Genomic DNA, 26,943 nt, shown 5'->3' with positions numbered 1-26,943 from the left:
AAGTTGATGTTTCTTTTTGTTGCCCTTAGGCACACAGAAGCCCATACTGTACATGTCCACTGGGCAGGCATTGGAAGGATAGCTTATTAATTCCAACAACGATTGCTTAGATTCAGATGCGTGTTAAATCCCTCTTCCGCAAACTGGTGTGCTCCAGATGTTTTGGACCACAAAGCTCATCAGCCCCAGCCACTAAGCCCCATATTTGCTGATTTTGGAAGTTATAGTCCAGAACATCTGGGGAGACCACCATGTTAGGATAGCGTGTGTTAAATGATTGTGAAGACAGAACGAAACTGCTGAAATCAATGAGACCGAGAGTCGCTTAATTTTTATTTTTTTTTTAGCTGATGTAAAATAGGCACCTACCTTGAGGCTTGCGCAGGGACCTGACTTCCATTGAAGGAAATAAATCTGGGTGAATAATTTTGCAGTTGAAAGTTTCTCCTTTTTCCCACTCGTCTACACACACAGTAGCTACTGCATCTGCGTATATCAGATCGCTGTTTTCTTCATCGTGGTACGTTTCCAGTGCAGTGTCCAGGGGTTTGTCATCGGATGCTCTTGTCCAGGTGACGTTCAGCTCCTTAAGGTCTTGCTCATCGGGTATGTTGGAAATTCTGCAGGTCAGCTTGGCTGACTTGGTCTGGTAAATATCAGCATAGGAAGGTTGGATGGTCTCAACCGTGACAGGGATGGAAAGACCTAAGGAGAAGAGCATTGAGATCCAGAGTAGGACAACACTTATGACACCCCAATGTATATCTGATTCAATCATCCAATGTCCTCAAAGAGTTCCATTGCTTATGTCCAAGTCAGAATAGAGAATTTCCCTTTCCCACGATAGTGCCATATTCAAGGGGTTTGTGTGTGAGGGCTTGTAGATGGGAGACCTAGTTGCCGCACAAGTTCCTTTCCTTGGTGATCCACTGATTTGCTAGAGTCAATGATTCTACACTGTGCTCTTGGTAGAATCCCAAATGCACAAGGCATTCATTTGTTAGAATATTAAGAATCACAAGGAAACTTGATTCCTCCCCCACTAGAAATAATGTCAGAATTGGATCAGCAGAAAGTATGGGGACTATGAGTACCATAACATAGACTGAGGTCTCACATAACACTGAAGCCAAGGTTGGATCTACGTATCTCAGCAGTGTCCTAGCATATGCTGAAGGATAACATTGCTAGACTATGGTGTTTAAGTGCCTTCAGACCTTGCCATAAAATCTGCTTACCTATTATAATTCTGCTTTCTAGAGGATTTTCACCTCTTGTTGAGCGTTTTGGCATATGTAGATTTTCATGAAATCTTACCTCAGTTTTAGCCCAAAGCTAATATTTCTCCCGTGTTCAGAATGCAACCATATATACTGAGTGCTTCTTCCTTATGACAGAAATGAAAGATGCCCCTGTTGTCTTGAATGTTTCAATCGGCTTTCCAGTGCTCTGATGGAATATAATAACTTACCGCCACAAATAAGGGGTCTGCTGATGTTCTTTATCCCACTGAATCTCTCATTGGACACTTTGCAGGAGAACTTCTTGCCATTGTCCCAGTCGTTCTTGGTGATTGTTAGCTCACTCCTCACACTGTAGCTGCTCTTTGAGATCCGTATGGTGGTGGGCTCATCAGATTCAATAACTTTTCCATCCCTCAGCCACTGGATTGTGGTCTTCTGAGTGTGCAGATTTATAGCAGTGCAGGTGATGGTGGCATTCAAGGGGGACCCCGCAAAATCCTTTAGGAGTGGTGCGCTGATGATAATGTTAGGTGGAGAGTCTGGGCGCACTACTGCAGAAGGAAGGAAAGTGGCAGAAGGTAAACTAATTTATTGCAGATGAATCCAGCAACTCAAGGGGAACTGCAGATCCAGGTCTATCGAGGAACCCTCATTCACAAGACTCATGAGATTGTCATCTAGAAGGTTGTGTGTCTAGATAAGCATTTCCCTATCCATTTTAATGGGTTCATCCCACAGAGTGAAGGCTCACTCTCAGAATGAATGACAGTGTAAGAGCATTGTTGAGCACATGACTAGTTCATTTCCCATGCTACAAGGCAATCATATCCTATTCACCTATATCTTGGATTAGGGGCCAGGTTTCAAATGGATTTGAAACACTTTCCCTCTTTTACATAAATTAATCTTCACCCTATGCAGAAAAGCATTAGTTCTGAACTTAGGTAATTATTCAGTGTGTTAAGAATACAGACAGGTATGTGGTCCTTTGGGAACTAGCTAGTTATAGGGTTGCCATATTTGGAAGGGCAAAAAAGAACACACACACACTGCTGATGCAACAGGGAAATCCAGACATAAGGGAACCCTAGTTAGTTATTGAATGGAAGATATATAGCTGGTCCTTATCAGAAGAGGCCACTTCCCATAAAAGACCATGCAGAAATCAAGCATTTGGTCTTTTAAGAGTTTCTTAGCACTTTCTGACTCCTTTATACTAATCCCGTGGTTTGAGCTGCTGTTGGCTGCTGGAAAATCTTGGTGGTTTTTTTTTTTTTTGTAGACAACAAGTCAAATAAATTCACTTACTCGGACGGACAATTTCTTCTGTTCTGTTTCCAAGAGAGTGAGCAGCCTTGCAGTAGAATGGATTAAAATGCTTCCAAGCTGCGGCAGGGACAACTGCCTTGGAGCTTGCAGTGAAAGTCCCACGGGAGTTGAAGAAAGAAGGAAATTCCGTAAACTCGATTGCCTCGTCTTCATCATTATCCCAAGAGAAAGTGAGTGAGCCAGGCAGGAAATCCTGGGCCAAGCAGCCAATAGTGATGCTTTCATTGTTGGAGATACTCCCAGAAGATGGAATGAGAGGAAAGACGTGCGGGGCAGATTGGCAAGCTGAGGAAACAAATAATAATAATAACAATAATAATAATAATAATAATAATAATAATAATAATAATAATGAAGGGTTTTTTGGGGGGGAAGATGCTTCATTTTTAGCTGGGATTGTTTATCTGAGCTGAGCTACTTTGATTATCTCTCAGTGTTTAAAATTGTTTTAACTGCTTTTATTTATAACTTTAATATTTATTATAAGCTGCTTTGAGGTTTTCCTACAATCAAGCAATATATAATTTTTGTTAAATAAAATAAAATACATAAATCCAGGTCAGGTCCTTGGGTGCATTCTACCTCTTACCATCCAAGATTCTGTGGTTGCATCTCTGACAGGTTGGACAGTTTAGCCAACTTAAAAAAGCCCCACTTCTTCAACCTTATTTTGGTAAGACCTTTACACAGGATGGCTTCTTCATCAACACTTCTTCAACCTTATTTTGGTAAGACCTTTACACAGGATGGCTTCTTCATCAACACTTCCACTTGACCTTTCACTATCTCCAGGGGGGGGGGGGTGACAGTTGTTTATCACTGAATTAGAGCAAACATCAATTGGTTTTTCTGTGGATTGTTCTGATACTGTGGCGAACAATGAGTTTTCTTGGGAGATGTGGCAGGGATAATCAATAGGACCCATTCTCAGAAAGGATGGGAGAAGTAGAACTTATAATTTCTAGACACAGGACAAGCCCCATCTCAACCATTGGATCCATTCTACTGATCTTCACCAGGCGAGCATTAATAAAACAGTGGGTATGAATATTCAGGCCTCAGCTGTACTTTTGTCTCTTCCTCACATGTCTCTCTTCAACTCCCTTTCCCCCATCTCAGCTGTCACATCCCAACATCTTTCCCAGGCATAGGCAAACTCGACCCTCCAGCTGTTTTGGGACTACAATTCCCATCATCCTTGACCACTGGTCCTGTTAGCTAGGGATCATGGGAGTTGTAGGCCAAAAACATCTGGAGGGCCAAGTTTGCCTATGCCTCATGTTTCCTAACTGACAATTAATTCACCACTCTATAACCTCCGGCCAATCAGCATCTGCTATCATCCAGCCCAATCAGAATAAATTTATCTAACCCTAACAAATTCTCAAAGAAATTCTCTCTCTCACCCCACACCCCACAACCAATCACTAAGCATCTATTGCTATTTAAAATGTGTACCATATTCTTACACCATGCTAGTCATGGCTTCCCCTAAAGAAACCTGGGAGATGTAGTTTGTCAATGGTGCGGAGAGATGTTGGGAGACCGCTAGCCCCCTCCCAGAAGTATAATTTCTGGAGTGGTTTAACAACCAGCCCCTCTCGAAAGGGAACTTTATCAGCGATAACACTTTGAGGTGAATGGGGGCCTCCTTTTGACTCTCAGCACCCTTAACGACAAACTACAGCCCCCAGAATTCTTTGGGGGAAGCCATGACTGTTTAGAGTGGTATTGGAATGCTTCAACTGTATACAGTGGCACCTTGGGTGACATATGCTTCAGTTTACATATGCTTCAGGTTACAGACTCCGTTAACCCAGAAATATTGTTTCAGGTTAAGAACTCTGCTTCAGGATGAGAACAGAAATTGTGCTCCGGTGGCATGGCAGCAACAGGAGGCCCCATTAGCTAAACTGGTGCTTTAGGTTAAGAACAGTTTCAGGTTAAGTACAGAACTCTGGAACGAATTAAGTATTTAACCCGAGGTACCACTCTAGTGTGAATGTGGCCATACGAATAACAATACAAGGCTTTGAACTCTGGTAGTCACAGAAGAATATCTTCCTCTTCAAAACACACATATACACAGAGAGATATACAGCACTTCTGCAGGAGCCTTCACAAAGAAGGGACTTGAGACTGGTTCACCTCCTAGCTAAGTGCTGATTCCACAAGGGTACTGAGTGAGGAGAGCTCAGATGCCTCACAGCTTTTCCAGAATTGGTGCTGAAGGCTTATGTGTCTCTTGCCAAGCTTCAGAGAGGCTGGGACAAGACCAGTTGCTCCCACTGGCCTACCTGAAGCTATTAATCTCCCTCACAGATGGGTGTCAGGTACCAGAAAATGCCCTGCTCCCTATTAGATTTCTCTGTGGTGGGTTGTTTGTTGGAGAACTGCTTAGTGAGTATTCATTTAAAAAGGTAAAGGGACCCCTGACCATTAGGTCCAGTTGTGGCCGACTCTGGGGTTGTGGCGCTCATCTCGCTTTATTGGCTGAGGGAGCCGGTGTACAGCTTCCGGGTCATGTGGCCAGCATGACTAAGCCGCTTCTGGCGAACCAGAGCAGCACACGGAAACGCTGTTTACCTTCCCGCAGGAGCGGTACCTATTTATCTACTTGCACTTTGACGTGCTTTTGAACTGCTAGGTTGGCAGGAGCAGGGACTGGGCAATGGGAGCGCACCCCGTCACGGGGATTTGAACCGCCAACCTTCTAATCGGCAAGTCCTAGGCTCAGTGGTTTAAATTTCTACCTCACCCCTTTCATCCAATGGAACAACAGTAGCAAAAAGATATAAATTAATTAAAACACTAAGAACATATAAAAACATTTAAACATGAGTCACAGCAACACCATATATTTAAAGCACAGGGCTTCCCTCAAATGATGTTGGAAACCTTTGTTCACCACAAGCAGAACTACAATTCCAGCTGAGAGCTGTAGTCCTGTGAGTGGTAAAGTACACTTCTCAGGGTTTTGCAGGTGGAGGGAGGGAAAGCCATAGGCTTTAAATGTATGGTGTACAATAGATATGCGCAATCCTCAGAGCTAATAATTTCAGGGTTGCCAAGGGCAATGTCTTTCAACCATCAAATGTCTGGATGAAAAGCAGTATTTTTAAATCCCTCCTGAATGAGGGAGACAGATGCACTTCCCCAGGGAGGGCATTCTACAAATAGGGAACCACCATCGAGAAAGCCCTGCCAGTACCAACTAGGCAGCACCCACAGCAGTGCTACTAACAGGCCTTCCCTGCTGATCATAGATCTCAAATGGTCATTACTATGTGAGGCACCCATAAAGTTGCATTACTAGCATGCAAAGTCCTAAATAGCTTGGGACACAGTATTTAAGAGTCCCAAGCTGTATTATTATTATTATTATTATTATTATTATTATTATTATTATTGCTTTGCATGCTAGTAGTGCAGTTTTATGGGTGCCTCACACACCTGCAAGTTACAACCCACCATCAAGCCCCTCACTGTGTTGAGCAGCTGCTTTCAGAAACACTAGAGCAGTGATGGCCAAACTTGGCTCTCCAGCTGTTTTGGGACTACAATTCCCATCATCCTTGACCACTGGTCCTGTTAGCTAGGGATGATGCGAGTTGTAGTCCAAAAACAGCTGGAGGGCCAAGTTTGGCCATCACTGCACTAGAGAGATCTCCACAGCTTTCTGAGAACTGCATCACTTACACCTGAGTCTACAACCCCAGAAAGGAGTCAGCTGAGACCAGCGGCTCCCACCAATCTTCCAAAAGATAACACTCACATGAGAGGCTCTGGTGCTGTTGTGCAAACCCAACCACCCAGAGGTTTGCAGAAAGCAAGGGTAGATAGAACCTTAAAACCCTTTAAATGAGTGTTGGTTGCTCATCAGCATTCTCATACTTCTCAGCTAAATGGAGAAGTCTGGAGTGTTTGGGGAGGCTAGCTGAGATCTCTTGGAAACTGGACATAAGGCAAGCATATAAATGACTCGATGACCTTTCCAACTCTACAACTCTATGACGTACCTACCTGCTCTATGCTGGCCTTCCACAAGGGTAAGGAAAGGCAGTGGCTTGCCCCTAGGTTTTCCTAAAGCTGCTCCTTAGCTGGCAGAGTTAATCTGAAGCCCCTACCATTCCTGAACCTGATCTGTAGTTGTGTGACTATCACACCAGTCTTCCATCCTTGCGCCCGTATCGTTCCAATTTTAGTATAAGGGCTGCCAAAGTGAGCACTATCACACCAGTCTTCAAGGGGAGCACTGGCTTTCAGAGACCCACAGAGACCCTTTCAGGAAGGCCCATAGTTCAGTGGTGAAGCATCTTCCAACGTTCCCTCCCAGGACTCCCAATTAGCCAGGGGGCTTGCAAGTTGCTCAGCAGAAAAGCACTTAAGAAACCCAGCAACTGTTGTACATTGGGGTACAGGGGTAGCTCAGTGGTAGAGCAGGGATAGCACAGGTCAGTGATGGAACATTTGCTCTGCACACAGGAAATCTCATGTTTAACTCACAGAACCTCAAGGTAGGGTTGGAATATTTTCCTGGGCTGAAACCCCAGAGAGTCGCTGTCTGGGGTCCAGGGGTGAAGGACACTGCTTCAGAGAAACAAGAGAGCCTGGTGCTCTTCACTGGGCTGAATGGAAAGGACGGCACATATTTCTGCTTACACTAATGGTGGGGAGGAGCAGAAGCTGGTTGCTACCTTAGAAGTTTACTGAAAGCTACCACTGAGCTCAGATCTGCACACCTGCCAGTAAAGTTGCAGGCTGTAGGGAGGTCCAGGTGCTCTCTCTGCAATCTCTGTCTTTACTGAAGCCCGGAGCCACACAGCTCTCCAAGCCGAGAGCTTGATTTTAAGGAAGGTTGAGATCCCTAGCATTCCTTCAATCTTCCTAATGGTGTGTTGGTTGGAGCACAACACTTGAAAGCTTCCTTATCCCAGCTTTGGAGAAAAAGAGGGAGGAGAGTGGAAGGCTCCCAGAAGTTACTCCTAGCCTTCGTAAATCTGTAGCCCAACAGGATGCCAAACTTTCCCCCAGCTGACCACTGGCCATGGGAAAGAGTTGCTCCCCTGCTTCAAGTATAGCTGCTGTAGTTCTGAATGGCTTGCATGCTTCTCAGCTGAGCACTGAGCTTCTGAGATCCTAGGAGCTTACCCCATGATTGTTCCCAAAGGCATAGCTGAGCAGAAGCCATCCCACTATTTCTGAGCTCAGCACTGAGCTTCAGAAAGACACCGGCTGCTCCCTCTACCTCTGCACTAGTCTAAGTAGCTTGCATTTATCCCAGCTCAGAGGTTAGCTACAGAAAAGCTATGAGGATGCTGGGAACTTCTTCCATCAGCTCAGAGAAGATTCACCCAGCCCTGTTGCTTCCTTGGCCTAGCTATAGCTGCTATGGATCTGAAAGAGCTAGTATCTCACGAGTAGGTGGTATGCTTCAGAGAAGCTAGGTGGGTTCTAGGAGTCCCCCCTTCCCATTATTTCCAAAGCTGTAGCTGAAGGAGCACAAATCCTCTTTTCTCTAGCTGAGCACTCCTGATTATTGCTGCTATCTGAAAGGCTTGATGCTGTTCTAGCTGATTGGTGAGTTTCGGAGAAGCTAGGGGGTTGCTGGGTGCTTTCCCTAACATGTCCAAAGCTGCAAAGGATCAGGGTGCCACCCAGCTCTTGCATGCTCCACCCCCACCCAACTAAGCACTGGATGTCAAGAGATGTTCCAATAGCTTTTCTTGCCCTGCCTAGAGGCCCTAGATACCTCAATGGGCAATGGATGTAAAAGACTTGCACGTCTCCCAGCTGAGCTTCTGCAGTGTTGCCTCTCAAAGGGGTGCTGCTGACTAAGGAGGCTTCCTTCTCGTCACAATTTAGGGATGGTGGAGGACATGCAGTATTCCAGCCACAAGACCTATAATTCAGTTGGGGCATTGCACATCTCCCCATAGAATGCTGGCTTCCCAGGGGCATCCCCATTGCTGTGCATGTCAAAGCAGAAGGGTGAGGAGAAAGGTTACTGATACCAGGAATATATACCAAGTTGTGAGAATTGGAATCAATCGACATTTCACATTAAATATCCCAGAGAAGCAAGCTGCTTATCTGAGCATCTTGCAGGCAGCCCAGTAACTCCCTACTCCTCTCCCTTAAGCTGTCAGCTGAAAAGTTGGCCTAAGTGTTGGGCTGATGGGCTGCAGGTAGCCTACCTTCCAGCGTGCTGCAAAGATCACATGCAGCAGCTCCAAGCTGTACATGGGCCTAAGGTGGCTATTGGGGAGTTTTTTTATGTTTAAGTCTCTCTTATGGTCAGCAGGGAGGTGGCAGTAACCAAGTGTTAAAATCTGCATTAGTTGGGAAGCCTATCAATATGAGAAACCAAAATTCAAATGGAAATACTAATACTTATTCCCAAGCCTATTACAACCTACATCCTTTCCATGATAGTTGACTGATCCTAGAAAGAGTCTTTTCTTATGTTTCTATCTTCCCAAAGCCTGGAAGTAGGCCCCTTTCACTCACCGTATCAAAGGTTGACCATTTCTCCTGGAAAGTCATCTTAGTTCTATGAAGCCTTCAGTGTTTTCTCCTAATGTTCTTGGAAACTGTCTCCAAAAAAGGAAAGTGACGGTAGATGTCCTTGGTGCTGACATGAAGGTCTGAAAACAGACAAACAAAATGTTGTGGTGGAGTGATGTCTGGGGTGGGGGCTATAATTTGCAACCAAAAGTGGCCACGTGAAACTGTTGCCGAGGCAGAACTTCCCCTTTTTCTAGTTTATTTGTCTTGCCTTGTTTTCTTGTTTTCAAACTTTGGGGTTTCTAACTAACCAAATTTCCAGAGTTAGGGTTAATCTGGCAAAACAGCCCCCTTCCACACAAAGAGAGAGATATTGCCCCTTAATATTTATTTATTTATTTCAAAAAGAAATAATAATTTATTACTTTCTGCCAACAGCCTTATAAGTATAAATGGTAAACCAACTATTCCCATACCCTCCAACATTTCTCCAGTGAAAACAGGGACATCCCATTCCATAATGATAATTTTAGTATCTATACCCCACACATCTTACTGGGTTGCCCCAGCCACTTTGGGCAGCTTCCAACATATATAAAAAGATAATAAAACATTTTTCTTAAAATTCCCTATGCAGGATTGCCTTCAGACGGCTCAGGGGTCAGATAACTCACTACCCTCCAATGAAAATAGGGACATCCTAAGGAAAAGTGGGGCATTCTGGGATCAAATCAGAAACTGAGATGGCTTCTCTGAATCAGGGACGTCCCTGGAAAATAGGGACACTTGGGGGGTCTGTATTCCATAGCAGATAATTTTGGGCTGAATGTGGGACTAGGCCTCACCCTGAGAAGTCTGGAATTTGTTGGTGATTGACCCTTTCCATATCACTTTTGGTGCCACCTAATACCGCCCATTTTTTGTTTCATAGAACTGGGAGGGGGCAATTTCCTCCAAGGTTGCTTTGGGGCCAAGTTGCTCACACCAGCAGTAGCTTCACTTTGAACAAACTCTTGGAAGTGCTTCACCACCTTGTGGAGGGCCAATTTATATCGTTTTGAGTTTGTGGGTGCCAGGCACCTATAATCTTAGCAAGTGTTAAAATATAAAATATAAGCCAGGCAATCTAACTGTGTTGAGGCAATCACCTGGGTGATGGGCCATTGAGAAAGCAAAGGAGAGGGGGCTCTGTGTGAGACAGCAAATGGGTTGGGGGCCATAGTGACAAGGACAAAAACCAGAGTTTAGAGTTGGAAGTGTGTGTGTAATGTCAAACCCTCCAAGTGTACCTGTTTTCCAGGGATGTCCTTGATTTAGAGAAGCCGCCCGGTTTCTGTAGGTGCTGCCACACTAAAAGATTTATTACAGCTGTGGAACAAGTGTTATGTGGCACCAACTACAGTGCCATTTCTGCAGATTCAGATGGTTATTGGGCATATGTGGGGCAAAGTGATCCTGCAAATAAACTAGTCCCAAGCTGTTAAGGGCTTTATATAAGACTACTAACACCGTGAACCTGGATCTGGCAGCAGATGGGGAAGTAGTGCAGATCTCTGAGCGGAGAAACTATATGTTGATAGGGTCTCACTCCTGATCCTGAGTAAGCGCAGTAAGGTGTCAGTAGCTAGGGTAAGTGACTCAAACCACTCCAGGAGGACTATCCAATTGAGCCTGACTCCAGATATGAAAGGAAGCTGAGACTCACTAGAACCTGACCACTCAGTCTTCGTGAAATAAATTGCATTTGGCTACAACTCAATGCCAAACAATATTGAAGTAATCAAAGAGGTCTTCATAGCCTCTACATTCTGACGCGGGCTGAGGCGCTGCTCTATTACTCTTCTGCCCTCTAGAACTTACCATTTCCAAGGAGCGGGAAATTGTTCTGGGTGAGAAGGACAACAGTTGCGCTTTCACTGAGCATGTATAAAACAACTGGCCAAGTTTTGTCCTAGCTGTTCATCTCTCACTGTGGTTTGGGAGGTATGGGAAAAAGATTCCAGAGTTCCTCAGGAGGAGGGTTTGATTGCTAAACCACTCTGCAAATTGCAACTGTTGGGACGGGGGACGGGGGACGGGGGACGGGAGCAGGGAGTCTCCTAACAACTCTCTGCACCCTTAATAAGCAACAGTCCACAGGAATCTTAGTGGGAAACCATGACGGTTTCAACCAATATTGTGTGACCACAGGGTAGCTGCCCCCACCACATGAAGTTTGGCTCTTAGCACTGAACTGCTACAGACCTGACAAACTCTGTTGTTGTTGTTGTTGTTTAGATGTTTAGTCATGTCCGACTCTTCGTGACCCCATTGATCAGAGCACGCCAGGCACTCCTGTCTTCCGCTGCCTCCCGCAGTTTGGTCAAACTCATGCTGGTAGCTTCGAGAACATTGTCCAACCATCTTGTCCTCTGTCATCCCCTTCTCCTTGTGCCCTCAATCTTTCCCAACTTTAGGGTCTTTTCCAGGGAGTCTTCTCTTCTCATGAGGTGGCCAAGGTATTGGAGCCTCAGCTTCAGGATCTGTCCTTCCAGTGAGCACTCAAGGCTGATTTCCTTCAGAATGGATAGGTTTGATCTTCTTGCAGTCCGTGGGACTCTCAAGAGTCTCCTCCAGCACCATAATTCAAGAGCATCAATTCTTCAGTGATCAGCCTATTTTATGGTCCAGCTCTCACTTCCATACATCATTATTGGGAAAACTATAGCTTTAACTATATGGACCTTTGTCAGCAAGGTGATGTCTCTGCCCTGCCAAACTCTAGTGTGCAGTATTTCAAAGTGGCCTCTTCAACGTACTCCCCAGAGAACCAAATAGGTATAGCAACTTTCCAGGGAGAGTGACCAGAAATCGGGGTTAGCCCTTGGCAACTAAGGACAGTTGGTATGTATGGACATTAGGTCTTCTTCAGCTCTCTTAAGACTTTTGGTGGCTTTTGGCAGGTGTGATTGCTAGGTGTGCATAGGGCCCTGCCTCCTAGATTGTGGTGCTGGGCAGGCTGCTATAGCCATATTCATGGTGAGAGAAATAATATATGATCCTGGTGGAGCTGAGACCAGGCCTAGTTCCAAGATTTCAGCTGCATTAGGGCTTCTTTCATAGTTGCATGATAGCAGGTGAAGCTTGTCCTGGCATGGATAAAAAATGGTGAAAGGAGCTCCATTTGCTGAACTTTCCTGTCTCGGGCTGCCATTTGAGTCACAAGAGTACTGCTTGGGGGGGGGGAAAGACACATGTACAATTTATGGGGCCTGGGGATGGCACCTTAACCATATGGTCATTGTGCTGGTGAGAGGTTGCTATTTTTCTTTCTGGAAAGCAGTTAAAATATTTGATTAATGTTATGTTCGATAGATTCCTTCCAGTTCTAATCTATTGCACATTGTTTTTCAGGGTAGGAATGTGTGGATGAAGTGCAGTGAGGCTGAAAACCATGGCATGAATATCCCTCCTGATGGTTTGTTGTTGATCGCAATATAGGTAAGACTGAAAGGCCCACATTGACATTTTGATGAGTCATCCTGAGAACAGATGCAACCTGTTTTCACCAACAGAGGTGAACTGGTGTTTCCCCTTTGAGCCAAAGGCGAGTGCTGGTGGTCAGAAGGGGATGGACAGATATGATGTGTGGGGCTTTGAATAGAAACTCACATTGATGTGTTCTGAGTCAACTTCAGATAACAAATGGTGGGTTTCTCAGTGCCTGAGAAAGCAACAACCATGTTTTGCTGATTTTGTACGAGCCACACGCTCTATGAATTGAGCATATCTACCAGAGGAAACTCAAACTGGGATGGGGCAGAATGTCATGCCTTTGCCTACAGTGTATAGACTGACAGAGCCAGCCACTGCCCCCCACCCCCCAATCCTCAGTAATGAGAGTGTAAACCAGGGTTGGAGGCAAGTCCTGAAGCCGCTCCAGTGTTAGCAATGTCTACAGCAAGGGTAGCCCTCCAGATGTCATTGACTCCCATCAGCACCAGACAGCATCACCAATGACCAGGAGATGGTGGGAATTGTAGCCCAACAAGATTTGGAAGACACCATGTAGATTTCTCTTGGTGTCAGTACCTGGTATCCTGAGGCAGCTGCAAGGTCCTGTAAAGATGTCTCATGAATAGGGTGGCCAGGCAAGAAAAAGTGCAGGGCACCTGAACCACTAAAGGTTGTGTAGGAGAGAGGATAGTTGTGGAAATTTCATGCAGGTTGTACCTGTTGCAATTCTTTCCTCTTGTTGTGTATGCAGGAGTCCTTCCCACTTTTCATCTGACGCCTCTACTGACCCCAGCTCCCTCCATACATATACATATACATATACATATACATATACATATACATATACATATACATATACATTTACATCATATACATATACATATATGTTTATGTATGTATTCTAGACCAGCAGTCTAAGCAGCATTAGGTCGCTGGATCTCACCATATGTTTCATTTCTCACAATGACCCTGATCTTGTGCTGCTTTGAGTTAAACTTTGTGAAACCTTGTAAGGTTTTACAACCCAAAAGGAAAAAGGGACAGGAGCCTGAAACTGGATAAGCCTTGGAAAAGCTGTATGTGGTACTCTGAAGGATAAATGAGGTGGATTCACTTGGTGCCTAGGCACAAGCCTAGGGCTCAGGGCCGCAATACCTCAAGGACTGCCTCTCTCTATATGAACCTAACCAGACCCTGAGGTCATCCTTTGAGGCCTTGAATTGTGTGCCTCCTCCACAAGAGGCTTGGAGGGTTGCAACACGAGATGCCTTCATTATACACATTTTGGCGCCAGGCAAAAACATTCCTCTTCAACCAGGCCTTTGGTTGATTGACATGTGATGCCCATTTAGCTGTGTTTGTTTTTGTTCTTATTTTTATGATGACTTTTGTGGTTTTTATATTGATTTTTTTTTGTTGGGAACTTCCCTGAGGTAGAGTATTTACAGTTGGCTGGGGTGTGACGTAGAGAAAAAAGGTTGCAGTCTGGTAAAAGCGGCAAGTTGGAGAGAGGCTTAGAGTGCAATGGTTGGTTTCTTTTTGGAATCTACAGTTGTAGTTTGGGAGAAGCAAGACCCTCTTGAAGTGCCAATGCTGTGTACCCTTCCATTGTAGGCTCAGGTTGTATATGTGTGTAAGGGCCTTCTTGGTAGCAGCACCCACCCTGTGGAATGCCCATCAGATGTTAAGGAGATTTTGGAAGCATATGAAGGCAGCCCTGTATAGCGAAGCTTTTTTAAGGTTTAAGGTTATATTATGTTTTTATATTTGCTGAAAGTAGCCCAAAGTGGCTGGAGGAACCCAATCTGACGGGCAGGGTACAAATAAAAAATTATTATTATTATTATTATTATCATTATTATTATTAAACCACATATTGTAAAAATACCATAGTCTCCACTGTTCCTCATTTCTTAAAGGAAAGATGAACCCCTGGAATCTTGCACCACTCAAAGACTGGAGTGGCATGCAGCTCTGGTATGTTAAAAGTTAACCACTAGTCCATTGTGAGTTACACACAATAGACACATTTTAGGCTGGAGTTGGGAAGCTTCAGACCTGGGTTCTGAATGTGGCCCTCCAAGCGTTTCTGCTTGGCCCTCTGAACTCTCCCTACACCACCCTCCCTCCCAAGCACCGCCTCCTCTCCAGGCCACTCCCTTCACTGCTTTGCACTCTCCTGGGCTGTTTTTGCCTACCTTGAATGTGCCTTGATCTCTTGGTTGCTCAGATGGAGAATAAAGGCAGATGTGTGACTATGCATAGAAGCTAGTCTACTGTACATAGGTAACATTTTCATTTGTTGTTCTTTTGCCTCTGGCCCTGCCTGCCACTAACATGTGGCCCTTGAAAGGTTGCCCAGAATGGAATGTGACCATCAGCGTGAAAAGGATCCCCCATCCCTGTTTTAGGAGAATCCCTGAAAAGAGGCATTTGTGTCCCAATGGGTGTGTCCAGTGCTTTGAAGAAGACTGAGAATCGACAACAATGCATGGTTAATAGAAGTTTATGTAGCAGCTGAGTTTTGATATGTCTAAATTGAATGAAGACTTATACAATGGAGGGCAATAGCATACAAGGCAAAATTATTACAATCAGAAGCAATATGAGGACAGAAATTAATATAGACAAACTCAGCACCAAACACAAGGATGTTATAGTATAATGTTTATACTGTGCATTCTTAGGTTCATTCTATAATTCAATGCAAATTGGTACAGTGCAATAGAATACAATACAATGCATTGCTTTTATACAGATTATAGTAACACATTATGGCAAACGATATGGGAGGGTGGTAGTCTGATAACGTGATGGCTGCACAGTGCTGGCAGTTTAGTAAACTACAGTCAAACACAGCTGATGTGTATGACAACTCTGATAACATATGCACCAGATATACACCTTGGTTAATAAGAGACAGCATCTACCCGCTGAACAATCATAGTTCAAGAAAGCACCCATTTAGTGCTGTGAGCTTTAACAGCTGAATAGCACTGAAAACTTGAGCCAGATTATTATTATTAATTATCTGTCCAATCAGTTTGCTAATACAAAGTGGTTCATACAGTTAGCTATGACCATGCTAAGCAGCTGATTAGACCAAATGGCTGATCAACAGCAGCGACAAATCTCTTTTTTAGCTGGACTGTGATCCTAGGAAAACTCAAGTTATAATTGTTGCTGCTTTGTGGTCCAGGAGAAGAGGACAATGTAATGCAAATGTGACAGGATAAGCTGAGAACTTTTAATCTTCAATGCAAATTGGTACAGTGCAATAGAATACAATACAATGCATTGCTTTTATACAGATTATAGTAACACATTATGGTGGTAGTCTGATAACGTGATGGCTGCACAGTGCTGGCAGTTTAGTAAACTACAGTCAAACACAGCTGATGTGTATGACAACTCTGATAACATATGCACCAGATATACACCTTGGTTAATAAGAGACAGCATCTACCCGCTGAACAATCATAGTTCAAGAAAGCACCCATTTAGTGCTGTGAGCTTTAACAGCTGAATAGCACTGAAAACTTGAGCCAGATTATTATTATTAATTATCTGTCCAATCAGTTTGCTAATACAAAGTGGTTCATACAGTTAGCTATGACCATGCTAAGCAGCTGATTAGACCAAATGGCTGATCAACAGCAGCGACAAATCTCTTTTTTAGCTGGACTGTGATCCTAGGAAAACTCAAGTTATAATTGTTGCTGCTTTGTGGTCCAGGAGAAGAGGACAATGTAATGCAAATGTGACAGGATAAGCTGAGAACTTTTAATCTTCATTGATTTGACTTCTGGAGATTTAAACATGCCCAGAACTCTCTCCAGTAGAAATCAATAGCCTTGGAAAGGGCGTGTGCTTGCTGCCACCCATGAAAAACTCTTTGCTTATCAGGCTCCTCTCTTTAAACATGGTGATAAAGGAAGGGGCCTTTATTGGTTGTATCAGTTCTGACCCCTTTTGATCACAGTCATTTTGTACACATTTTTCTGTTTGTCTATAGGAGGGCAAATAATGGAGTCCTCTGTTGCAAGTCAGGGGAAAATGTGGACAAAAGGACTTAAATTTGGAAAGCAAAAACAGCTACTCATCTACTTTTATCAGTACACTTAAGACTAAACGCTTGCTCTCTGGGCTGCAAATTGGCAACATATCAATATGGCAATGCTTCTAGAAACTGCCGCTGCGGAAATAATGGCTCAGGATTTGGAGGAAATTAATACAAAGTGTAGAGCAACGAAATAGCTTTGGAGCTTTTCACCAATTTGGATGGCTCTTGCTCAGATCCAGTTTTCTGCAACCCGTCAGTTGCTATAGTTGGAAGGAAAAGATAAATCATTCATTTTATTACTCATGGATGGTTGATATGCTATTCTTTGTTGTTTATTTCTTTCATGATTGTTGAGCTCCATATTGTCGGCACTGGCAAAATTGCTGTTTGTTGCACTTGCAATATTGATACAGAAAGTTATTTACTATTTGTGATAATGTTCATGTAAAGTTGAGGTCGCTTTCCTCAGTGACCTGTTAACCATCTTTTTGAAACAAAGTTGGCTGTGTCGATTATTGCAAAAGATGGCAAAGCAAACAAAGTAACACTGAAGTTAATGTTTTCTGACATTAATGCTTTGTTGTGTTGTAGCAGACAAAAATTATAATGGAAAAAGACTGAGAGAACTATATAATGGAGAGAAAAAGCAGGGTCTTATTCTGCATATTCTTCATCATGAGATAAGGAGAAAGGTTACTTCACCTGTGGAAACAGAAGAGGTGGGGAGAAGATTAAACAATCCATGCATGTTTATCTGAATGATTTGGGGATGAGAACAGGACACCTAGGACATTGGTTCTGCTGTTGCTGGAGAACAGCGAGTTAGAAGCCAATTGATCTCATGTCCATTTTGTGACAGGCAGAGGACATTCTATCAGCACTAAGTAAGCACTAAGTCAAACAAGTAGGTAGATGTGCATATCCATATTAACACAGGTCTGCAAATGCAAGTTTGTCCCCACTTGCTCACACTTAATAACATTTGTCAAATGTACACATACAAAACGATTTAGGACCGTGAGAGATGGTGTCCACAATTAATTGTTGGGTGAGAAGAAGAAGAAGAGTTTGGATTTGATATACCGCCTTTCACTCCCTTTAAGGAGTCTCAAAGCGGCTAACATTCTCCTTTCCCTTCCTCCCTCACAACAAACACTCTGTGAGGTGAGTGGGGCTGAGAGACTTCAAAGAAGTGTGAGTGGCCCAAGGTCACCCAGCAGCTGCATGTGGAGGAGCGGAGACGTGAACCCGGTTCCCCAGATTACGAGACTACTGCTCTTAACCACTACACCACACTGGCCAGTGCCTTCTACATTTGTGTGGTGCTTCCAAGGTTTGACTCTAGCCCAGGGTTTCCCAAACCTGAGTCTCCAGCTGTTTTTGGACTACAGTTCTCATCATTCCTGACCACTGGTCCTGCTAGCTAGGGATGATGGGAGTTGTAGTCCAACAACAGCTGGAGACTCAAATTTGGGAAACGTTGCTCTAGCTCGTTCCCTTTTTACCTTGATGAAAGTGACAAGTCCCCCATAGAAGATTGCAACAGTGAAGAGGACCATGAAAGTGGAAACTTTGTTCCAGACGCTGTTGGCCTCCTCGAGTTCACTGTACTCATCTTCGTTTTCGTTGCGGATATCGCACAGAGCAGCACCCATGATGGCACAGTCCCAGGAATCTGCAGGAAGAGGTGAGATGATATGGTTACTCCTTGGAGAACAGATGGAGGAGAAAGTCTTCAAAAAAGCAAGAACAAAGTACAACAGTAAATATACGATGAAACAAATAAGAGACAAGGGTGCGTTGAAGGCATGTTGGTTTCTCTTTGTTGAATATAGACCCCACAAAGACCAACAGTGTTCCTAGGGCATCTTTAGAGGATCAGCATACAGTGTGGATTTTGTGCAAAAGCTATATCTGGTTATTGGATCGGGGCACAAGATGCAACTGAAGAAGAAAGAAAGAAACACCTCATTGATTATTACTTTAATATAGAACTGCAGGATACATTAACATTGTGTGATATAACAGAATGGACATCCCATCTAGTGGGATGTGAAGACAGCAAGCAGGCCAAATCAAGATGTCAAGGAAATTGCATTGTCTTCGCAATGAAGTGAATTTATCTGGTGGTAAGGTGCAGATAAGATGTATTTTACCAGAAAGGGAATTGGTTCTTCTGATTGTGATGTTTTCAGAGGAGACGTGTGCTACAAGGCATGCGTAAGAGACTCCTGTCAGCCACTTGCTTATGGGGACTTCAAGTATGCTCACTAAGGAACATCTTTGTTTTTCATGGTCACATTTCAGACCATGAGTATCATAGCCCTTCAGTGACATTCCTTTTTTCTCTTCCTCCCACTTCACAAAGATCTCTCCTGGGTAGAAGTCTCTGACCACGCAGAATAAGGTTACATTTAAATCATCAGTGGAGGATTGTTGCTGGAGGTAGACTTTTGGGGGCTTCATTGTGCCTGTGTTAAAAAAAGGGAAACAGAAAATGTTGGAAGAAACTACTAAGGACATATTTGGAATTTACCCTGTTTATCAGTCTTTCACTTTCCCCAGAAAACCATTGGAATTATATTTGTTGTTGTTACAACTGGGGTGGCTCTCTAATAGTATTTTCAGCATTCTGAAAGGTACAACACCCATAATTCTTTGTGGAAATCATGAAAATGAAACTGGCATAAAAGAGGTAAAACTTCATTGCGTATACAAATTGTTAAGATTAGTAGCTTCAATCCTGTGCTCAGGTGGCTTTAAATGTAGCTGATGGATGGCTGTGTTAGCTTAATATTATTTTGTGTTGGCTGCAGTCTGAATTAGCATACTGAGCAAAATGGGTTAGTACTTTGACTCAATCTCCAGTAACTTTGGTGTGTTCCTGAATCACTCTGTTTTGCTCTCAGTGTCTCATATGCTCCTGCCCACCCTTTTTGTAAGTCCTCACCATTCCTTCGCTCAAAGTGTCGCTTGGTTTCTCCTAGGCCATTTTGGATGCTACAGGTGAACTTCACAGTGGTTTTCCATTCAGTCAGATTCACGCGCAGTTGTCCGTAGATCCAAGAAGTGCTGTTGGTTTCGTTCAAGAATGTGGTAGTCACAGCTTTTGTGTCGGCAGGTTCTCCATCCATTGCCCAACTGACTGTTGAGTTGATGGTTGCATTTGCAAGGGGCATCATGCATGTCAGAACGGCACTTTTGTTTATAAAGAGATCTTCAAAGAGCGGTGGCTGCATTTTGATAGCTGTCTTGTTAAGAAGTGGGGCCATTCCTTCAAAAACAAATAATCATCAGATTGAACGGGTTTGAGATGTGCTCTTCAGAAATCACCCTATCTGTTGGTTTAAGGTGTCATATTGTAATGACTAATCCAACTACAAGAGAACCCTGTGTTGGACTAGCTCATGAGTCTTAAGCAAAAGAAGTTTATGATTTGGATGCTATAACCAGTTCTATAGAAAATGGAAGAATCTTCCAGTTTGAGGTGGAAATGACAAAGTGTGTGTTTGTGAAACCAGCTCAAGAGAGAGAGAGAGAGAGAGAGAGAGAGAGAGAGAGAAATATGTGGCCCAGCATTATGTCCAACTAATTCTACCACCTTTGGGTGGAAACAGGGACTTGACATTCAGAAATATAGCCAAGTGCTCTGAGCATGTGGTTACCACATTCCTAAAACATCTACTTCATTCCCCAATCAACCAATCACTACCCCCTATTTTGTGCACACAATTGATCATCAAATCAATTGCCACAACTATGAGCAAACTGCTGCTCTTTCCATTTATCTCTAGCTAGTATGCAGTTGTTAAAGGCATAGGATAAAAAAGTGGTATCTTAAACTTGCTTTCTGCCCTCCGATTCCCTATGACATCTTAGGAGCTTGTATGAATAATGATAATTGTGGCTACTTAGTGGTAAGGGCTAAGCACTCTGCAGAGCCACTCTGTTTCCCATTAGGATTGGGTTCCTTATGGTTTCAATGTAGTTTACCTGTATATTATGACTTACCAGAATAATGCAAGTTCTTCTTAATCACGGTGTTGGTTGAGCTGTGATTCACCGTGCATGTATAGATTTCTGGCTGTCTCCACTCTTCTCTGCTGAGTACCCAACTGCAGGTCTTCTGGAACTTCCCATTACCAAGTGAGACCAGAGCTGAGGAATTAGTACTGCAGCTGAGCCTGTGTCCTTTGGTGGCCCATTCAATGTGTATATTTTGGGGATAGAAGTCGGTAGCAAAGCAAACAAGTTTCTGGCTTCCCCCATCTTCCGAGGTGTGGAATGCTGTCACCTGCGGGGGAGCTGGTTGCAGAAAATCTGAAATGAAAGGGTTGACCTTTTGGTTGCAAAACAGAACATGCACGGATAGAGAGCAGAGTTCCCTGTCAGTTCAAGTGCCTGGTTAATGAACACTGAGTTTGAACACTGAGAAGTACACACATTTCCTTAGAAGTGAAGCTCCTCTTCCCAATGATTTCAGTGGAAGCAACTTATGGAGGCTTCTTTCCAAGTGTTGAACACACACATACATGTTCAGCACCTGATGACTGCTGCAAACTCCACATTCCTGCCATAACACCACAGACAGAGCTATCTTACCTCCGAAGTCAGCAGAGAAGTGCTGCTTTTTGACGGAGGAAGTTTAGTGTTCATCTGAATGTTGAGTTGTGATCATTGAATTCATGCATGTATGAACTAACCTTCATTGTGGTGAGAATCGCTGCTGAGCAATTCTTCAACTCTCTTTTTTAGTGGCAGTGACCCACACAACAATTTATTCTGTGCAAGGTTAAGCCTTCTTCTTTCATTGGCTAGTGAAGCATTCTCCAGCACCCAGACTTACCATACAAATGCTCACTGGCATTCTTCATAAGAGTTAAGGACTCATGCCCCACAATGCAGGAATAGAGGGCTCTGCTTCTCCACTCAGATGCTGGGACTTTCAGAATGCTTTGGATGGTAAAAGTGGGGCTTCCAGCTTGGGCTGTTGGAGGCCCTGTGATATATTCAGAGACATCAATGTCTGTGTCATTCTTCTTCCACCTGATGAATATTTCAGCTGGGGAGAATCCAGAGACCTCACAAGCCAACCAAGCTACAGCTTGGGATGTAGGTTGTATGAATTGTCTTGGTGATAGAATGACCAAGTTGAAAGATGGAGCTTTAACATGGTTGGACTCTATATGGAAGGGGATGAAAACAGAAATGCTGACAAGGTTGATATTCAATTAGATGACACACGAAGAGAGAGCACTATGTTGGTGGTGGTGGGGAATAGTGAATCACACTACAGTGGTACCTCGGTTTTCGAACAGCTTAGTTGGAAATTGAATGCTGAAAACCTGGAAATAGGTGTTCTGGTTTGCGATATTTGCTTCGGAAGCCAAATGTGCTCCATTTTGAGTCCTGAGCTTCCGTTTTTACTCTTGTGCTACTAATTTGCGCCCCCCATCGTAATTCAAGTCTTCCCTTTCCGTTTTCCTGTTGTACTGCTAATTTGTGTCCCTCCATTGTAATTGCAATGTTCCCTTTCCATTTTCCTGTTGTGCTGCTAATTTGCGCCCTCCCCATTGTAATTGCAACAACGAACAACTTGGAAATTGAATGCTGCAAATCCATAAATAGGTGTTCCGATTTGTGAACTTTGCTTCGGAAGCTGAACGTGCTCTGTTTTGAGTCCTGAGCTTCTGTTTTTACTGTTCCGCTGCTAATTTGCGTCCCCCCATTGTAATTGCAGTGTTCTGAGGTGATATTTGGAGCTTATATTTGGTGATTTTGTTTTTGCTATTTATTTTGCGTTTTTGTTTTTGAGGCTTTTTCGGTTAATTTGTTTTTGTGACTGTGTGAAACCCAGCTCAGCTACTGATTGATTGATTGATTGATTGATTGATTGATTGTGTGACTGCAGAAATGGATAAAAGCCCCCCATCCAAACAATGACTATCATCAGTGCAGGTAAGAAAAAAATAATTTCAATTTTTATCATCTGCAATACTGTTTTATTTATTTTATAGTACAGTACATTGATTATTGCTTTCATTTTATGGAGCAATGGTCTCATTAGATAGTAAAATTTGTGTTAAATTGCTGTTTTAGGGGTTGTTTTTGAAAGCCTGAAATGCATTAATCCTCTTTGCATTACTTTCTATGGGAAAGCACACCTTGGTTTTTGAATGCTTTGGTTTTTGAACGGACTTCTGGAACGGATTAAGTTTGAGAACCAAGGTACCACTGTATTGATATACTGAAGACTGTATTTAATTTTCATGCTAAACTATGAGATCTATGTCCATCTGAAGCCCCATTACTTTCTCATAAATTCGAGGCCTAGTCTCTGATGGTTGAGTGATGAGGGACAGGCACCACATACATTTTCCTCTATCCATCTGTTGGTATGCAGAATACTATTTCCTTTGGAGTTATCAGATGCTATTTTCATAACCAGTAGTTGTTCAGTTATCACACATTTCTTCCATATCTTCCCTCACCTTTGTTTTTTTGGATGGTCTGCTTCATGTCTGGGAAGAATGAGCAGGGATGAGAAATTAGGCACTGGATTGCATTTCCAGAATCCCAGGCCTCTCTGGTGATGGTCAACTGGCTTTGTAAGCTCTGGGTGAGGTTTGTGTGGCTTGTGATGTTTGCTTTTTCGGCATTCTTGGTGTAGTTTATGCCATTCACCATCCAGCTGAGCATGGCATGGTCCAGTTCGTATCCCACAACAAGGCAAATAAAGAGAGCTTTACTTTGGGTTAGTAGTTTCTCAAGAGGTGGCTTCAGGAGGTAGAGACTGGGAGGTGGGACGCTCCCTTTACATGCTAGAGGGGAACAAAAGACAAAGATGGATTTTTATGATGGTCAGAGTAAAGTACTTGGCAGGAAGATAGAGAGGAATGGGGCACTGTGAGGAGAAGAGGAGCTGAGGGGTGAAGGGAGGTCCCAACTTTTTCAACAACACATTTGGAAACTGCACCAAATTCCCCATGGTGTAGGGTTGCCATACGCCTGGAATTTCCCAGACATAGCCAGAATACTGCAGTTGGAAGCAGTGTCCCATGTTGACAGTGTTGTTTTCAGCGAAAATGCTCAACAACTTTGGGCAAAACTAAAAAAAAAAAACCTTCAACAATTTTTGTCTCTGATTTTCACTTTTTGAAATATGGCAGCTGTATCTGGTGAAGCCAATCATTTCCCCTTCAGATGGCCTATATTAGTCAAGTCCTCAGAAATGTGATTTATACATTCTATTCCCAACACACTATCGTAGTGCAGGATGGCATTGTCTACTGATGACACCTGATTGCCTGGCAGTCTGTTTGCCTTAGATCTGACAGGAACCAGGGAAAATGTAGGAGAGCAGGACAGTAGAGCAAATGCGTGAATTTTCTCTCTGGGGAGTGAAATGGACTAAGGACAGCAAGAGAGGGAGAAAGTGTGTGTGTGTGTGTGTGTGTGAGAGAGAGAGAGAGAGAGAGAGAGAGAGAGAGAGAGAGATATTCTGCAGTGGGCTTGGAAAAGCACCTGTGCACTTGCTGATGCTGCTTGTCTGGATGTTACTTGTATCAGGTTGCCTTGCCTTGCAGGTATACTTCTGTAGCGTGTTCCATTCCTTCAGGGGCACAACCAAGTTGCTCTTGGTATAAAACTGGCCAGCATTCTTCAGCAGGTTTGCAGGTTTGGGGGCCTCTTGAGCCTTCCCACTGGCCTCCCAGAGGACTTGGATGTTCTCTAGGGAGTTGCCATAGATGGAGCAGACTAAAGTGATGTTACCACTGTTCCCCGGTCCTGTGCTGGGACAGAGTGGGTCAGTGCTGAGAGTCAATGAGAGAGCTGTCGGCACAATCCAGTCTGAAGAGAAAGAGAGGGAAAGGCAAATCTATTTTGTAAGACTGTGGTGAGCGTTGGATTCTTCAAAATATCACTAGTGACGCTGGAATAAAACCATCAGTGGTTTGGGAATAGTATGTCCTATCTATATTCTTTTTCTTCCTGCTTTGCCTCTCCCGTATTCTGCTTTGTATCTCAATTTTTTCACTATTGCTTCTGTCCATGGTTCAGCCATCAGACCTGCTGTCCCAAACCAAAGAACTTTGTCTCTTAATTTCTATCCAACTCCAGAAAACTCATTGGCTGCTCTGATAATGGGTGGCTAACTAGGCCTGACTTAAGTGGCTTGCTTAATTTTCATTGTCTAACTGAGGGATTCAGCCCAGAAATTCTGGCAATTTGTTGTGTGGTTTATTGTTCAACATTACCTTTTCTTGAGATGTTCCTGACCACCTTTGTATTTGTTGCCTCATGCACCACCTCGCATGTGTTGATCTCCACTTCTTGCCATTGAGAGATGGGCATTTCCAACTGGTTGCTGGAACTGTATGTCCCGTCGGCCATCTTTCGTTCCACAAATGTTACTTTCCTGTTTTGTGGACCAGCCTTCCACTCGATGATCACATTTGGGGGTCTGTAGTTAGATGCGATGCACTTCAGCGTGATGGTTTTATTTTCTTGGTCTATTGACTGCAGGAGTTCAACAGTAGGTGCTTGAAGCTGGTCTGTGAAGAAACTTCTGTTATAAGTAGCCATCATAAAATGGGAAAGAGTAGCATTGCAGGGTGGGTTAGGAAGACATCAAATTACCTGTAGTAAGAAAAAGGAAGTCCTCGGGAGCATAAGCGAAAGAAATGAAGAAATTCTTCAGGAGTGAAACAAAGTGGAACAGCAAACAGGACCTTGTGTGAATTCCTGGCATAGGCTGTAGAAGTGTTGTTGTGCGATAGGTGGGAGAAGCTGACAGAACTGAATTTTGAGCATGCACAGAAAGTGTGGCAGGGGGTCAAGAATCAGTTGGGTGAACCCAGCAATGCTAGGTGCAGAGCAGAGGTCCTTAGGTCAATGAAGTTAAGAGTTGTGTTGAATGAGGATATATTGTCTTCACAACTGCTTACACCTACAGATTATCCTGTCTGTATGTTGAGTTCAGAGGACAAGACAATTCTCTCTGGTACCAACAGTTTGGAGAGACTCACCAAAGCCTGAACTCTGATCCACAGATGCACCCAGTTTTTCTCACGTGAATGTGTAAACTTCTCCTCATTGAAAAGCAGAGAAGTGAGGTGAGGTGGTAAGAATGCTCTGCCTGTGGTGTTTTTTGATAGCCGTCTTGCACATGCAAGTCATCACCAGAAACATTTGTACAATGAATATGCATGGAAACATGCCGTGAGGTTTTGCTGAGAATGCAGCACAACACATCTGCCTGCACGGGCTTTAGGCTTAAGCATTGCACCATGAGTGAGATTTCAGGAGATATCTTACCGAGGCTAAATTACATCCTGACTTCAAGTTCATTGTATATTAGGTTGCATCCTGTGAGTGTGAACTCTTGGTATGCGATCCTTTGCCCTGGTCCAAGTGGATTACCATCCCACTGTTAGTCTATGCTTTGGTCCTTGTTACACACGCACCCCCTCCCAGAGGCAGAGCAATGTGGGGGCGGTGTGCCCCAGGTGCCATCCCTGAGGGGGGTGACAAAATCCTGGCTGGGCTGGATTGCGTCCCCCAGCTGCGCCGCTGCGCCAGATCGTGCCCCCTGGCCAGACCGCCATGCCGAATTGCACCTCCTGGTCCGGCCGTGGCGGCGGAGTGTGTCCCCTGACCTGGTCACCTGGGCAATATTGTGCCCTCCATTTGGGTGTGATCGCCCGCACCCTGGGTTGGGAGTCGTGGGGGCAGTACCCCCTGCTCCCGTCTGGAGGAGGCAGGCAGGGGAGAGGATGGGAAGCAAGCAGGCGGGCAAAAACAGAGGGGGGCGGGAATGGGTGCCGCACGCCCCATCCCGTCCCTCCCGGTGGGTGCTGCGCTCGCCATCCCATCCCTCCCAATGGAAAGTTTGCCTTGCCCTTATAGGCGGTTCACACTGCCCCAGGTGTCAGAGAGGCTTCCTCCGCCACTGCCCCCTCCTCACAGAAATATTCAGATAGCTCAGTTGGTTAGAATGTGGTGCTAATAATACTAAGGTCGCAGGTTTGATCCCCGTAAGAGACAGCTGTATATTCCTGCATGCAGGGGTTGGACTAAATGATCCTCAGGGTCCCTTCCAACTCTAATCAATGATTCTATTATATGTAGCTGCAACCACTGCAAATTAGGGGCATGCAAGCACTCTTGGCCCTGTTGAAGGGAACACAGTGGCTCAGTGTTGATTCTCCTCTATCCTATGTCTTCAGTGTTCTCCATCTACTCTTCTCTGAATCAAGGCACAGTTGCTTCTTCCTGTATTGCTGAATAGGTGGCTACATCCCA

General features: G+C 44.1%; 1 protein-coding gene and 1 gene segment (V, D, J or C); both read right to left on the bottom strand.

The window, feature by feature from the left end:
- Window positions 1-26,943, bottom strand: part of LOC307201889 (Ig mu chain C region-like) — an 86,047-nt gene that overhangs the window by 25,194 nt on the left and 33,910 nt on the right. Inside the window, exons 2-4 of the C gene segment in view lie at window positions 2,553-2,858; window positions 1,472-1,795; window positions 370-705 (exon numbers count right to left, since the gene is read on the bottom strand).
- Window positions 15,910-26,943, bottom strand: part of LOC307201887 (uncharacterized protein) — a 284,712-nt gene continuing 273,678 nt past the window's right edge. For all 3 annotated transcript variants that reach the window (XM_079951408.1, XM_079951407.1, XM_079951409.1), the window contains 9 exons: window positions 24,897-25,193; window positions 24,163-24,489; window positions 23,130-23,459; window positions 21,485-21,820; window positions 20,650-20,958; window positions 19,589-19,912; window positions 18,795-19,109; window positions 18,144-18,313; window positions 15,910-17,340 (listed from right to left, as the gene is read on the bottom strand). In XM_079951408.1, the coding sequence (XP_079807534.1) occupies window positions 17,332-17,340; window positions 18,144-18,313; window positions 18,795-19,109; window positions 19,589-19,912; window positions 20,650-20,958; window positions 21,485-21,820; window positions 23,130-23,459; window positions 24,163-24,489; window positions 24,897-25,193 (2,417 nt within the window). In that variant the 3' untranslated portion in view covers window positions 15,910-17,331. The remainder of the gene's footprint in view (window positions 17,341-18,143; window positions 18,314-18,794; window positions 19,110-19,588; window positions 19,913-20,649; window positions 20,959-21,484; window positions 21,821-23,129; window positions 23,460-24,162; window positions 24,490-24,896; window positions 25,194-26,943) is intronic.

This window comes from Podarcis cretensis, assembly GCF_951804945.1.
Source record: "Podarcis cretensis genome assembly, chromosome: 13".
Taxonomy (NCBI): Eukaryota; Metazoa; Chordata; class Lepidosauria; order Squamata; family Lacertidae; genus Podarcis; species Podarcis cretensis.
The sequence above is the reverse complement of the archived record's forward strand: the minus strand, read 5'-3'. Positions and strand labels throughout refer to the sequence as shown.